The 16322-nt window shown below is 41.1% G+C and overlaps 1 protein-coding gene across 2 annotated transcripts in view; it reads right to left on the bottom strand.

Annotated features, from left to right (window-relative positions):
* The window catches only part of LOC115202798 (bifunctional glutamate/proline--tRNA ligase), a 61679-nt gene extending 51099 nt beyond the window's left edge, over nt 1-10580 (bottom strand). The window contains exons 1-4 of one of the 2 annotated variants that reach the window (XM_029766831.1): nt 10358-10580; nt 2099-2183; nt 1742-1841; nt 833-989 (exon numbers count right to left, since the gene is read on the bottom strand). In XM_029766831.1, coding sequence (XP_029622691.1) covers nt 833-989; nt 1742-1841; nt 2099-2183; nt 10358-10400 — 385 coding nt within the window. In that variant the 5' untranslated portion in view covers nt 10401-10580. Of the gene's footprint in view, nt 1-832; nt 990-1741; nt 1842-2098; nt 2184-3914; nt 4152-10357 lie in introns of those variants that run through there. The other variant, XM_029766830.1, reaches the window with a different exon arrangement.
* Nucleotides 10581-16322: the final 5742 nt, after the last annotated feature.

The raw sequence follows: 16322 nt of genomic DNA, 5'->3' as shown, positions 1-16322 counted from the left end.
CCTGTCCCGCAGGTGTGATGTTCAGATGTACCGATTCTGTGCAGGTGTTGTTACACGTGGTCTACTGCGAGGACGATCAGCTGTCTGTCCTGTCTCCCTGTAGCGCTGTCTTAGGCGTCTCACAGTACGGACATTGCAATTTATTGCCCTGGCCACATCTGCAGTCCTCATGCCTCCTTGCAGCATGCCTAAGGCACGTTCACAGAGATGAGCAGGGACCCTGGGCATCTTTCTTTTGGTGTTTTTCAGAATCATTAGAAAGGCCTCTTTAGTGTCCTAAGTTTTCATAACTGTGACCTTAATTGCCTACCGTCTGTAAGCTGTTAGTGTCTTAACGACCGTTCCACAGGTGCATGTTCATTAATTGTTTATGGTTCATTGAACAATCATGGAAAACAGTGTTTAAACCCTTTACAATGAAGATCTGTATGTGTAATTCTGTGTGATTATTTAGGTATTTAGTAAATAAATAATTAAGCCAATTTGTGTATTGCTGATTCAACTTGTTAGCCAGGGTTCGTGCAGATAATCAGAATGAGACCAATCGAGGTGAGAAATAATAATTGACTGCTATTGATATAACATTTTGTCAGATCTTTAAGAGTGTGAATTCGGGAGATAACCGCTCTATATTACTTAATGCTTCCGTGGTGCCCCAGGTTATTAATGGTTTAATTAAAACACGTAATCAATTAAACGTTAGGTAATCGATTTGATAAAATTGCATGTCATATAATTGAATCATAGTCAGAGACAAGACAACACCCCATCCATCTTCGGTTATATAGTTAGACGCCCACTAGGGTCAGCTGGGTCACTGGGACTGACTGACCTTTGAGCGCGGCCCACACACAGAGGTCGGCCAGAGTCAGGCTGTGGCCCACCAGGAATGTGCGCAGAACCAAGGCCTTGTCCAGCTCCTCCAGGGCTGTAGCTAGGCCCGACTGGCCACACACGCGCCGTGCACTGAACTCCAGCCAGTGGTCCACCTGGAGAGAGACAGAGGGGATGAAGGGGAGGGTATTGAAAAAGAGACAGGTTGAGCAACATTAAGAAGGGGATGGGACCGAATGGCACACAATCTGAAATGCCTTAGATATAGCTGCATTGCAACTGATAAGGCTCAAGTAATAATAAGTTGATCCATTAAATAGCAGTGAATGGCTGACTTAATTAATTTAGTGAGGGTCTCCCGAGTGGTGCAGCGGTCTAAGGCACTGCATCGCAGTGCTAGCTGCGTTACTACAGACCCTTGTTCGATACCGGGCTGTGTCTCAGCCGGAAGCGACTGGGAGACTCATGAGGCGACGCACAATTGGCCCAGCTTCATCTGGGTTAGGGGAGGGTTTGGCCGGCAGGGATGTCCTTGTCCCATCGCGCTCTAGTAATTCCTGTGGTGGGCCGGGCGCATGCACGCTGACATGGTCGACAGGTGTACGGTGTTTCCTCATACACATTGGTGCGGCTGGCTTCGGGGTTAAGTGTGCATTGTGTCAAGAAGCAGTGCGGCTTGGCTGGGTTGTGTTTCGGAGGACCTTCGCCTCTCCTGAGTCTGTATGGGACTACCAATTGGATATGATGAAAATTGAGAAAAAGGGGGTTAAAAAATATATATATAAAAATATATTTAGTGGGGCCTCCAAGCTCTGAGTTGAGTAGCCATAACACAGCTAATAATGCTGGGTAAATCTTAGGCAAGCCCAAGCACTTGGGAATCAGTGTGGCAGTGCTAGTCTATCACCTCAGTTTGTTCCAGCATGTTGGAGCCATACAAGCTCAGAGTGGGAGTCACACGGGCAAGGTAGCGAGTGATGGAGTTCACGTCGCTGAACTGCACTGACCTGAGGGAGAGAGGGGGAGAATAACCACTGTCAGCCAGACAAAAAGCTTGATTATTGCACAGTCAGTGCCTTATAAAACATCCTTATATAGGCCTAGTCACTATTGGTACTTTTGCAAAACACTAAACAGTGTCAAGTAGCTGAACCTAAAACGTAACAAATCCTTTACTCTCTCTTCACACATCAATGACACATTGTCATGAGAACATTTGTGAAGAAAAAGCCATTGCTAGGTGTTGTGGTTGTTGTGTACTCACTCTGAGACACGGAGCTTGTTGTCTTTGCCCTCATCCACAGACAAGTTCACGCTGCCCTTCACATGCTCGGCTGCCAACAGCGCCCCTGCAGGCAAAGAAAGTAATCACAATGTAATTGGAATTTAAAGACCTCACCCATCCTATCATGCATCCATTACTTGACAGAGTGCCTTAAATATAAAGTGGAAAGTGTGTGTGTGGATTTCATAACCCTTAGTTACGAGACTAAGCAAGTGCCAAAACACACAAAACGTTATGTTCTCACATTGTTGTGCGCCAGACAATGATGACACCCAAAGCCAATATGTGACCCGTTTCAAGAAGTCACTACTTGACAGGAGAGGCTTGTTTTTTTTTTGGCAGAAATGCCTTCTGGAACGTTAACTTTCATGTGCCTTAATGACACACTTGTATGGCATCTATAAATACAATTGTTAAATTACGAGCCTAGTAGGTTTTGCCACAGAAAATGACAGGAACCTTCCCGATAGCCATGACTGGCTGTGCTAATGGATAGGCTGGACATGCCTAGAGAGGAGTTCGGATTGGTCTGCCATGTAGCGCGCTTCTGTCTATAACCAGTGATGCAAACTTAGCAATTTTGTTGCTAGATTTAGCAACTTACCCTGGCAACTTTTTTTTTCCCCAAACAGCACCTAGCAACAAATGTAGCTACTTTTAAAAATGTATTTTGAACTTTTAGCAACTTTTGAAAAGTGACTCAAACGCTAAAATGCACAAATTTTCCCTCTAAATGACACAAAAACGATTTTCTCTGTCACAACACACGTGCCTGGCTGCAAAAGTGCATTGTGAGTGACGTCAGCAGCAGGCGCTCAGCTCGTGCACAGGGAGCAGCAGGCCAGCAGCAAATTGCAAAACATTGTTGGCTGACTGCAGCAGCACGGGTTCGACAAGCCAAACCCAATGAATATAGTTGGTCACAAATGTTTGATCTTGAACAGAACTTACAACATCAATCAACATGTCTCAATCAGAATTGTACAGCCAGAAGTACAGAAAAGAGTGGCAGTCTGTACGTGAACAAATGTCAAATCATATTTTTTGCCGAGATGGCAAGTCAATTTGAGTAACAATATTGTGTATTCTACGTAATGACGCAGTTTTACGTTATCACACAATAACATCACAACGTCATTTAGCAACAAATCAACCTGCCTCTAGCAACTTACCCTGAAAATTAGTTGGCAACACTGTCTATAACATTAGCTGCTCAGTATGTGTAGACAATCCTTGCTACCGCAGCTTTTTTTTAAAATATAACATTAGCCATGGAAAACTGTAAAAGTGTTGCTACAATGCTCAAAATTGCTGCCCGGAAAAGACACGCTGCTGTGAAGTGTTCATCCATGTATATGGGTAAGAGTTTAACTACATTTTAAGATATTATACGTTTCTAATTTTGTCAGGAAGTTGTTTTCCTTGCAAGTTAAAGCGTACTGTTAGCAAGCAAGCTAACATTAGCTTGCTGGCTCGCTAGCTAACATTACATGATCTAGTAGTAATATTATTTCTCAGAAATCCATTTGCATTGCTAGTTATAGCCTAATGTTAGCTAGCTAGTTAACAATGAACCTAGTTGGTTAACTTTAGCTACCTGCAAATTCATACTCCAGCGTTACATGCATGGTGGCTAGCTATGACAATGCGTTCGTACTGTAGGTATGGGTAAGGATTGTGGTTTACTGTTTAGCTACCTACCTACACTGACTTAATAGGTGTAGACAAAGAAGAGCTCTCCAGTAGGCATACCAAAACATTCAAGGTCCATTTTATCAAAAGGAGGGTTCCTTACCTTTGAAATCAGAATTACTTTGCCATTGTTCTACAACTGCAGTGTATGATATACCATTTTGTTGATCTGAATCTACTTTTACCCAATGTAAAAAAGAAAAAAAGAAAGAAACAAGATTTAACATGTTGCTACTTAAGACCGAATTGAGGCGGTCGGTCTAATTGACAAATGTCTGTCAACTGTCAACTAGGGCCGGGACAATACCAGTATCACGATCCTCGTTAGTATCATGGCAAGGAAACAAAACACGAAGCAGAACTGACTTCTTGATGAAAAACAACCCTAAATGTTGGAAACAAACATGATATCATCCAGAATGCTTGTGTTTGGCATTTTAGACTAGCTAGTATGCATACTTAAGAAACTTGCCAAACTTGTTCTGTGACAAAAGTCACAAGAGTGGTTTCACAGTTGTTTTTGTGTACTCAACAGCTTTGAACTGTGAATAACTTCCCATCAACAGGTCAATGATAATTTTTGCATGTATAATTTCTGATTCGAATGCATAAACCAGTTAAAGTATTTCCAGCTGGTCTCATGTCGTTTGCATCAGCAAGTTATTATTGCAAACGCCATGACAGCAACTATCCAAAGCAAAATATAGACTCAAATCAAATTTGTCACATGCGAATACAACAGGTGTAGACCTTACCGTGAAGTGCTTATTACAAGCTTAACCAACAACGCCGTTAAGAAAATATTTACGAACTAAACTACTCATCCCAAACCATCTCAATTGGGTTGAGGTCAGGTGATTGTGGAGGCCAGGTCATCTGATGCAGCACCATCACTCTCCTTGGTCAAATAGCCCTTAGACTGGAGGTGTGTTTTGGGTCATTTCCTTTTGAAAAACAAATTATATCCCATCTGGTTTGCGCTTAATGGGACTGGCGAATCACTGAAGAATGCTGTGGTAGCCATGCTGGTTAAGTGTGCCTTGAATTCTAAATAAATAACTGACCGTGTCACCAGCAAAGCACCCCCACACCAAAAATCTCACATTTGGACTCATCAGACCAAAGAACAGATTTCCACCGGTCTAATGTCCATTGCTTTTGTTTCTTGGACAAAGCAAGTCTCTTCTTCTTATTGGTGTCCTTTAGTAGTGGTTTCTTTGCAGCAATTCGACCATGAAGGCCTGATTCACGCAGTCTCCTATGAACAGTTGATGTTGAGATGTGTCTGATACTTGAACTCTGAAGCACTTATTTGGGCTGCAATCTGAGGTTCAGTTAACTCTAATGAACTTATCCTCTGCAGCAGAGGTAACTCTGGTTCTTCCTTTCCTGTGGCGGTCCTCATGAGAGCCGGTTTCATCACAGCGCTTGGTGGTTTTTGTGACTGCACTTTAAAAAAAACAAAGTTCTTGTCATTTTCCAGATTGACTGACATGTCTTAAAGTAACGATGGACTGTTATTTCTCTTTGCTTATTTGAGCTGTTATTGCCATAATATGGACTTGGTATTTTACCAAATATGGCAATCTTCTGTATACCACCCCTACCTTGTCACAACACAACTGATTGCCTCAAACGCATTAAGGAGGAAAGAAACTCCACAAATTAACTTTTAACAAGAAACACCTTGTGTGTAGAAATGCATTCCAGGTGACTACCACATGAAGCTGGTTGAGAGAATGCCAAGAGTGTGCAAAGCTGTCATCAAGGCAAAGGGTGGATACTTTGAAGAATCTCAAATATAGCATTCCAGGTGAAGCTTTTTTGGTTACTACATGATTCCACGTGTTTACATAGTTGATGTCTTCACTATTATTCTACAATGTAGAAAAAAAATAAGATACAGAAAACTGTTATGAGTAGATGTCCAAACTTTTGACTGCTACTGTACATGTAGATAGTCACTTAACACCTATGCATAGATAATAAAACAGTGAGGAGCAGCTGTGTAAAAATGGAGGGGGGGGAGTCAATGCAAATAGTCCGGATAGCCATTTGATTAGCAGTCTCAGGGCTTGGGGGTAGAAGCTGTTAAGAAGCCTTCTGGACCTAGACTTGGCACTCAGGTATCACTTGCCGTAAGGTAGCAGAGAGAACAGTCTATGATTAGGGTGGCTGAATCATCTTGAACCATGTGTGAAAATGACTTAAGATGCAGCCATTTTATGACCTTGCAAGAAACATTTCGCAAATGTTTTAATTAACCAGATAGCCATTTACTCACCAAATATGCACCCGAGGTACCTACAGTTGAAGTCGGAAGTATACATACACAGGTTGGAGTCATTCAAAATAATTTTTTTCAACCACTCTACAAATTTCTTGTTAACAAACTATAGTTTTAGCAAGTCGGTTAGGACATCTACTTTGTGCATGAGTCATTTTTCCAACAATTGTTTACAGGAAGATTATTTCACTTATTATTCACTGTATCACAATTCCAGTGGGTCAGAAGATTATACACTAAATTGACTGTGCCTTTAAACAGCTTGGAAAATTCCAGAAAACAATGTCATGGCTTTAGAAGATTCCGATAGGGTAATTGACATCATTTGAGTTAATTGGAGGTGTACCTGTGGATGTATTTCAAAGGCCTACCTTCAAACTCAGTGCCTCTTTGCTTGACATCATGGGAAAAATCTAAAGAAATCAGCCAAGACCTTAGGAAAAAAAATTGTAGACCTCCACAAGTCTGGTTCATCCTTGGGAGAAATTTCCAAACGCCTGAAGGTACCACGTCCATCTGTACAAACAATAGTACGCAAGTATAAACACCATAGGACCACACAGTCGTCATACAGCTCATGAAGGAGACGCATTCTGTCTCCTAGAGATGAATGTACTGTGGTGCAAAAAGTGCAAATCAATCCCAGAACAACAGCAAAGGACCTTGTGAAGATGGAGGAAACAGGTACAAAAGTATCTTTATCCACAGTAAAACGAGTCCTGTATCGACTTAACCTGAAAGGCCGCTCAGCAAGGAAGAAGCCACTGCTCCAAAACCGCCATAAAAAAGCCAGACTACGGTTTGCAACTGGAAATGGGGACAAAGATCATACTTTTTGGAGAAATGTCCTCTGGTCTGATGAAACAAAAATAGAACTGTTTGGCCATAATGACCATTGTTATGTTTGGAGGAAAAAGGGGGAGGCTTGCAACCTGAAGAACACCATCCCAACCGTAAAGCACGGGGGTGGCAGCATCATGTTGTGGGGGTGCTTTGCTGCAGGAGGGACTGGTGCACTTCACAAAATAGATGGCATCATGAGGGAGGGAAATTATGTGGATATATTGAAGCAACATCTCAAGACATCAGTCAAGAAGTTAAAGCATGGTTGCAAATGGTTCTTCCAAAATGGACAATGACCCTAAGCATGCTTCCAAAGTTGTGGCAAACTGGCTTAAGGACAACAAAGTCAAGGTATTGGAGTGGCCATCACAAAGCCCTGACATCAATCCTATAGGAAATGTGTGGGCAGAACTGAAAAACCGTGTGTGAACAAGAAGACCTACAAACCTGACTCAGTTACACCAGCTCTGTCAGGACAAATGGGCCAAAATTCACCCAACTTATTGTGGGAAGCTTGTGGAAGGCAATGTGAAACGTTTGACCCAAGTTAAACAATTTAAAAGGCAAACGCTACCATATACAAATTGAGTGTATGTAAACTTCTGACCCACTGGGAATGTGATGAAAGAAATAAAAGCTGAAATAAATCATTCTCTCTACTATTATTCTGACATTTCACATTCTTAAAATAAAGTGGGGATCCTAACTGACCTAAGACAGGGAATTTTTACTTGGATTAAATGTCAGGAATTGTCAAAAACTGAGTTTAAATGTATTTGGCTAAGGTGTACGTAAACTTCTGACTTCAACTGTTTTCCGGTCCAAAAACAATACATTACATTTTTTTCCTTTTGATAGTACATTTATTTCTTGCAGTATTACTTTACTGCCTTATTGCAAACAGGATGCATGTTTTGGAATATGTATTATGTACAGGCTCCCTTCTTTTCACTTTCTCAATGAGGTTAGTATTGCGTAGTAACTAGAATGTTCTTGATCCATTTTCAGTTCTCCTATTACAGCCAGTCGCCATTGGTCTCATGGTAAAAACCTGAGCGGTTTCCTTCCTCTCCGGCAACTGAGTTCGGAAGGACGCCTGTGTCTTTGTAGTGACTGGGTGTATTGAGACATCATCCAAAGTATAATTAGTAACTTCACCATGCTCAAAAGGGATCTTCTTTTTTTCCCCCACCTACCAATTGGTGCCCTTCTTTGCCAGGTATTGAAAACCTCCCTGGTGTTTGTGGTTGAATCTGTTTCTGAAATTCCCTGCTCGACTTTGAAGGACCTTACAGATAATTGTAAACTCATAAAAAAAAAGAAACCGTCCCTTTTCCAGGACCCTGTCTTTCAAAGACAATTTGTAAAAAAAAAAAATCCAAATAACTTCACAGATCTTCATTGTAAAGGGTTTAAACACTGTTTCCCATGCTTGTTCAATGAACCATAAACAATTAATTAACATGCACCTGTGGAACGGTCATTAAGACACTAACAGCTTACAGATGGTAGGCAATTAAGGTCACAGTTATGAAAACTTAGGACACTAAAGAGGCCTTTCTACTGACTCTGAAAACACCAAAAGAAAGATCCCCAGGGTCCCTGCTCATCTGTGTAAACGTGCCTTAGGCATGCTGCAAGGAGGCATGAGGACTGCAGATGTGGCCAGGGCAATAAATTGCAATGTCCGTACTGTGAGACGCCTAAGACAGCGCTACAGGGAGACAGGACGGACAGCTGATCGTCCTCGCTGTGGCTGACCACGTGTTACAACACCTGCACAGGTTCGGCACATCTGAACATCACACCTGTGGGACAGGTACAGGATGGCAACAACAACTGCCCGAGTTACACCAGGAACGCACAATACCTCCATCAGTGCTCAGGCTGTCTGCAATAGGCTGGACTGAGGGCTTGTAGGCCTGTTGTAAGGCAGGTCTTCACCAGACATCACCGGCAGCAACGTCGCCTATGGGCACAAACCCAACTTCGCTGGACCAGACAGGACTGGCAAAAAGTGCTCTTCACTGACGAGTCGCGGTTTTGTCTCACCAGGGGTGATGGTCAGATTTGCGTTTATCATTGAAGGAATGAGCGTTACACCGAGGCTTGTACTCTGGAGCGGGATCGATTTGGAGGTGGAGGGTCCGTCGTGGTCTGGGGCGGTGTGTCACAGCATCATCGGACTGAGCTTTGTTGTCATTGCATTCCCCCCAGAAATGTCCGGGAAGGTGCCTTGGTGGAAGAGTGGGGTAACATCTCACAGCAAGAACTGGCAAATCTGGTGCAGTCCATGAGGAGGAGATGCAATGCAGTACTTGCAATGCAGCTGGTGGCCACATCAGATCCTGACTGTTACTTTTTAACCCCCCCTTTGTTCAGGGACACATTATTCCATTTCTGTTAGTCACATGTCTGTGAACTTGTTCAGTTTATGTCTCAGTTGTTGAATCTTGTTATGTTCATACAAATATTTACACATGTTAAGTTTGCTGAAAATAAATGCAGTTGACAGTGAGAGGACCTTCCTTTTTTTGCTGAGTTTGTGTGCAGTACAGAGATGGGGTAGTCATTATAAAACTCCTGTTATACACCATTGCACAGTTAGTCCATGCAATTTATCTGACTTGTTTATCAAATTTGTACTCCTTAAGTTATTTAGGCTTGCCATAAAAGGGGTTGAATACTTAGATTCAATATATTTCAGCTTTACTTTGTAAACATTTCTAAAATATAATTCCACGTTGACATGTTGGCGTATCGTGTGTAGATCAGTGACAAAATATACATGTAATCCATTTAAAAATGTCGGCTGTAACAACAAAATATGGGAAAGGTCAAGGGGAGTGAATATTTTATGGTACAGTACCGGGCGAAACAAAAGTAAATTACGATAGTTGCAGGCAGGGCAGGTAATTCGTGAGTAACGAACGCGTTGACATACAGTAAGTCAACGCTTGCAGAGCTGTCTAATGGGAAGATGACTAGAAGCCTTCTGGGCAGAAAGATCATCTCGTCATATTCATCGTCGGTCCACATCCCATCTACCGTAGCTTCATTATTAAGCTAGCTAGCTAGCTAGCTAGCTAGCTATGTTATCTGTGTTGTGACTTATTTAGCAGACATTTCCAAAGACTATCGTTACATCATGCATTGAGAACATAAAATAAAATGTCTAACTAGCTAGGATTAATTTACTTTATGAAATACCAACATAACATTTATAATTACTTACTTCCTGGCGATAGTTTCGACATTGTGTCACGACAACAGAAGTCTAGCTAGCTCTCAGTAGCTATAATGAACTGTCATCACGAACCCTCACTGTCAGACGACACATGCTAGCTTACTTTTACTAGCCAAAGATTCTTATCCATATTTTAGCTTTACCTAGCAAACAATACTATCACGCTTACCTAAAGGAGGGTTGCTACTGTTGATGGTAAGGTTTAAAGCCATGCTTTCTCTTCCCTTTCTGTTCGTGATGGCTCTCGCACTGTCCAGAAGCTTTTCGAAAGTCTGCTCTCCGACAACACTCTCTTCAACCAAAGATTATGGATATACTGACAAGATACTTGCCTATCCGCCCTAACAATTGCAGTCGTTGTCCACAAAGCGGCACCGCGAACCGTCTAGCTCCCGCCTATCCTTTCTTTGGATTGGTGGATACATCTAATTATTGTAACCTATTTTGAATGATAAACTGTGTGGTTCGATCCCTGAATGCTGATTGGCTGACAGCCATGGTATATCAGACCATATATAATGGGTGTGACAAAACATGTTTTTACTGCTCTAATTACGTTTATAATAGCAATTAAGGCACCTCGGGGGGTTGTGGTATATGGCTAATATACCACGGCTTTGAGTCATGCCTAAGAACAGCCCTTAGCCGTGGTATATTGGCCATATACCACACCCCGTCGGGACTTTAACTTAAATATTCGATGAGGGTTGTTGACGTCAACCGCCTGTATTCATTGGAGAGAGATGCTTTGCTACTTGCCTCAGTCATGAATATGCATTCTCGAGACAACTCCGATATAAAGTGTTTCTTTCTCAGTTGCCAGGATGTCACGTATCCTACTTATGTCAGTACACTCGTATGCATTACGAAACATCTATTCGATCAAATAAACCTCACGTCGCAAATAAACCATGATTTTTTTGGGTGACCAAATTCGACACTCTCTCATCGACCTCCATACAAAAAAACGAATTCTTTGGTCGGCGAAAAAACGCCACCTGCTGGAGGGAGACAGATTTTCAGATGAGTTTGGGCCTCTCTTCCTCTTTCTCTTCGTCTCTGCTTCAACCAAAAGCCACGCCGGCTACAAGCAGCCCAGCTTCTTTGAGTATGTGCAACGGTTTTAGGAACCCTCTTGGAATTAGTGTAGAGAAGAACCGTTCCACTACTTTAAGTCATGGCCAAAGAGTTTGTCCTTTTCCTCGGGTATGGTTTAGGAATAATATAATTACAAAAAGGCATATTACTTATGATTGTTAGCTAACTATCTACGCCAAGAGGTCGTCACTAGTTACCACAGTCAACGTCATAAACCCTGCCTATTTCTACAGTTTCCCTAACCTTAACCACAATGCTAATCTTATGACTAATCTTATGTATTTGTAACTTTTCAAATAAATAAAACGGGAGAAAGAAAAGTGGAGGCATATAACCTTTAGTTTAGTTTTAGCAAAGATATTAATTGTGTGGTAAAAGCAAAGGTGTGTGGTATTTTAATCAAAGGTGTAAGGATATTTCTACAGTAGTGGCCAAATATATTGGCACCCTTGCACTTAAAAAAAAAAAAAAAAATCCCAATTTCTTCTCAAATAAGTTTGGTCTCCACACCTTGTTATTGGATTTTGGTTTAGAATTTTTATTTTGAAAATAACAGTGGGGTAAATGACTTAAGTAAACATACTTTGAACTAATATTTTCGTTTTGGGGGGTATCAGAACTTTACTTTGCTATTTATATTTTTGACAACTTTACCTCCACTACATTCCAAAATAAAATATGTACTCTTTACTCCCATACATTTTACCTGACACCCAAAAGTACTAGTTACATTTCTAATGCTCAGGCAGGACAGCAATATGGTCGAATTCAAGCACCTATCAATATAACACATTGTCATTCCTACTGCCTCTGATCTGGCGGACTCACTCAACACAAATACTGTGTTTGTAAATGATGTCTCGGTGTGGGAGTGTGCCTCTGTCTGTCCGTAAATAAATAAAAAATGAGAAAATCCTCCCGTCTGGTTTGATAAATATAAGGAACTTGATGTATAGCATTTACTTTGACTTTTTACTTTTATTCAGGTATCACAATTGAGTACTTTTTCCACCACTGGAAAATAAAGACAAATGGCATGGACAAAATGATTGGCACCCCAGGCTTAGTTGCACAGCCTTGTGTGTGTGTGTGTGTGTGTGTGTGTGTGTGTGTGTGTGTGTGCGTGCGTGCGTGCGTGTGTGTGTGTAATGTTGTGAAGCCCTTCATTGCCATTCACTGTCGTGAGCTATCAAGGTCATTTTAGGGAATAGAAATGAAGGAAGGAGGGAAATAAAGTTAAGACTTTCTGGGGGTTTTTGAATGATGTGGAGGGAAGCCCTTGTGGAGGGAATTGACCTCACTAAACAGGTAAGAGAAATGAGAAAGGCAAGGAGAGGTAGACTGTCAGTTAGCTTTTTTAACCATTTAAGTAAAGCCTACTAATAATAAGACCATACATTTTGATGTAGACACCAACGGGACTTCTTGTCCCCTTCGCCAGACCTATATGATTTTCATAAAGGGTTGAAGACGGAAGTTTACATACACCTTAGCCAATTACATTTAAACTCAGTTTTTCACAATTCCTGACATTTAATCCTAGTAAAGATTCCCTGTCTTAGGTCAGATAGGATCACCGCTTTATTTTAAGAATATGAAATGTCAGAATAATAGTAGAGAGAATGATTTATTTCAGCTTTTATTTCTTTCATCACATTCCCAGTGGGTCAGAAGTTTACATACACTCAATTAGTATTTGGTAGCATTGCCTTTAAAATGTTTAACTTAGGTCAAACATTTCGGGTAGCCTTCCACAAGCTTCCCACAAAGAGTTGGGTGAATTATGGCCCATTCCTCCTGACAGAGCTGGTAAAACTGAGTCAGGTTTGTAGGCCTTCTTGTTAACACACAGTTTTTCAGTTCTGCCCACACACTTCCTATAGGATTGAGGTCAGGGCGTTGTGATGGCCATTGCAATATCTTGACTTTGTTGTCCTTAAGCCAGTTTGCCACAACTTTGGAAGTATGCTTGGGGTCTCTGTCCATTTGGAAGAACCAATTTGAAACCAAGCTTTAAAGTCCTGACTGATGTCTTGAGATGTTGCTTCAATATATCCACATAATTTTCCCTTCTCCTGATGATGCCATCTATTTTGTGAAGTGCACCAGTCCCTCCTGCAGCAAAGCATCCCCATAACATGATGCTGCCACCCCCGTGCTTCACGGTTGGGATGGTGTTCTTCAGCTTGCAAGCCTCCCCCTTTTTCCTCCAAATATAACGATGGTCATTATGGCCAAACAGTTCTATTTCTGTTTCGTCAGACCAGAGGACATTTCTCCAAAAAGTATGATCTTTGTCCCCATTTCCAGTTGCCAACCGTAGTCTGGCTTTTTTATGGCGGTTTTGGAGCAGTGGCTTCTTCCTTGCTGAGCGGCCTTTCAGGTTATGTCGATATAAGACTCGTTTTACTGTGGATATAGATACTTTTGTACCTGTTACCTCCATCATCTTCACAAGATCCTTTGCTGTTGTTCTGGGATTGTTTTGCACTTTTCGCACCAAAGTACGTTCATCTCTAGGAGACAGAATGCGTCTCCTTCCTGAGCGGTGTGACAGCTGCGTGGTCCTATGGTGTTTATACTTGTGTGCTATTGTTTGTACAGATGAACGTGGTACCTTCAGGTGTTTGGAAATTGCTCCCAATGATGAGCCAGACTTGTGGAGGTCTACAATTTATTTTCTGAGGTCTTGGCTTATTTCTTTTGATTTTCCCATGATGTCAAGCAAAGAGGCACTGAGTTTGAAGGTAGGCCTTGAAATACATCCACAGGTAGACCTCCAATTGACTCAAATGATGTCAATTAGCCTATCAGAAGCTTCTAAAGTCATGACATCATTTTCTGGAATTTTCCAAGCGTTTAAAGGCACAGTCAACTTAGTGTATGTAAACTTCTGACCCACTGGAATTGTGATACAGTGAATTATAAATGAAATAATCTGCCTGTAAACAATTGTTGGAAAAATTAATTGTGTCATTCACAAAGTAGATGTCCTAACCGACTTGCTAAAACTATAGTTTGCTAACAAGAAAGTGGTTGAAAAACGAGTTTTAATGACTCCAACCTAAGTGTATGTAAACTTCCGACTTCAACTGTATGCATTGTAGATTACCTAACTGTGGGGAAAAAAATTCTAAAAAAATGATCATATAGCTGGCGACTAGATCAGCTGTGTTTGGCGCAGTCCATTCAGCACCATGCCACGGAGCTCCACTATGTGTTTCCCAAAGTTGGTCCTGGGGCCACCATTGTTAATGTTGTAAATCGCTATTGTAGCTGGAAACAGCAGATTTTTTTATGGAATATCTACATAGGCATACAGAGGCCCATTATCAGCAACTATCACTCTTGTGTTCCAATGGCACGTTGTGTTAGCTAATCCAAGTTTATCATTTTAAAATGCAAATTGATCATTAGAAAACCCTTTTGCAATTATGTTAGCACAGCTGAAAACTGTTGTCCTGATTAAAGAAGCAATAAAACTTGCCTCTGTCCAGTGTCTGCGTTCTTTTGCCCATCTTAATCTTTTCTTTTTATTTGCCAGTCTGAGATATGGCTTTTTCTTTGCAACTCTGCCTAGAAGGCCAACATCCCGGAGTCGCCTCTTCACTGTTGACGTTGAGACTGTTGCTTTGCGGGTACTATTTAATGAAGCTGCCAGCTGAGGACTTGTGAGGCGTCTATTTCTCAAACTAGACACTCTAATGTACTCTTGCTCAGTTGTGCACCGGGGCCTCCCACTCTTTCTTTTCTGGTTAGAGCCAGTTTTCGCTGTTCTGTGAAGGGAGTAGTACACAGCATTGTACGAGATCTTCAGTTTCTTGGCAATTTCTCACATGGAATAGCTTTCATTTCTTAGAACAAGAATAGACTGACGAGTTTCAGAAGAAAGTTCTTTGTTTCTGGTCACTTTGACCCTGTAATCGAACCCACAAATACTGATGCTCCAGATACTCAACTAGTCTAAAGAAGGCCAGTTTTATTGCTTCTTTAATCAGAACAACAGCTTTCAGCTGTACTAACATAATTGCAGAAGGCTTTCTAATGATCAATTAGCCTTTTAAAATGATAAACTTGGATTTGCTAACACAACGTGCCACTGGAGCACAGGAGTATTGGTTGCTGATAATGGGCCTCAGTATGCCTATGTAAATGTTCCATTAAAAATCAGCCGTTTCCAGCTACAATGGTCATTTACAACATTAACAATGTCTACACTGTATTTCTGATTAATTTGTTGTTATTTTAATTGACAAACATTTTTGAACGGTAGTGTATGCCTTTTATTTCATTGCATGTGTAGGATTTATCTGGCATAGTTTGCATTTGCGGTCAGCTATTTTATTCACTGGTTACTTTCACAGTGATGGCGGTATTTGAAGTCAGCCTTGTTGTGACTTGGTAGCGTGTATTATGCATCTATTTCATGTTGCCGTGTATGCGCAGTTCCACAAGTAGAGTTAATTTATGAGGAGGTTGAGTAGTGCTTGAAATTGTACAGAGTTCCACAGACTTTAAACCTAATATAATTCTTGCTTGGAGTAATTTTAGTTTGTTTTTGCTGTTCTACAAAAATAATTTTAGAGATTTTGCCATACCCTAGGTTTAGCTGAACTGACGCCACCGCATTACAGATTACTATAACAGCGAAATTGCGCAAAAATCTTTTAAAATGATCTTAACAGGCCCTTGGACCACCGACAATGTCACCTTTTTCATTGTTTTATTTTTTTTTTTTAAATATTTGTGTGTCAATTTCCACCAGCCCACCCAACACAAAAATGGTCCAGCCCATCTGTAATTTACCAGAATGGCCAATGTGCCCCTGGCTGTGATAGTTGTAGGCCTAATTTATATTTTTTTCAGTAAACTAGTGCAATTTTGGTTTCATATATTGGTATGAAAATAAACACAACTGAACAATTTACTATTTAGAGCATTTCCCCAAAATACATGTCCTGTTTTTGGCTTCAAAGACTATAATAATTGTAGGTTATAACAAATGTACAATGTCATGCAGTGACAATTATAATTGA

Source organism: Salmo trutta, chromosome 12 (assembly GCF_901001165.1).
Source record: "Salmo trutta chromosome 12, fSalTru1.1, whole genome shotgun sequence".
Taxonomy (NCBI): domain Eukaryota; kingdom Metazoa; phylum Chordata; class Actinopteri; order Salmoniformes; family Salmonidae; genus Salmo; species Salmo trutta.
This window is presented reverse-complemented; position numbering and strand designations above follow the sequence as displayed.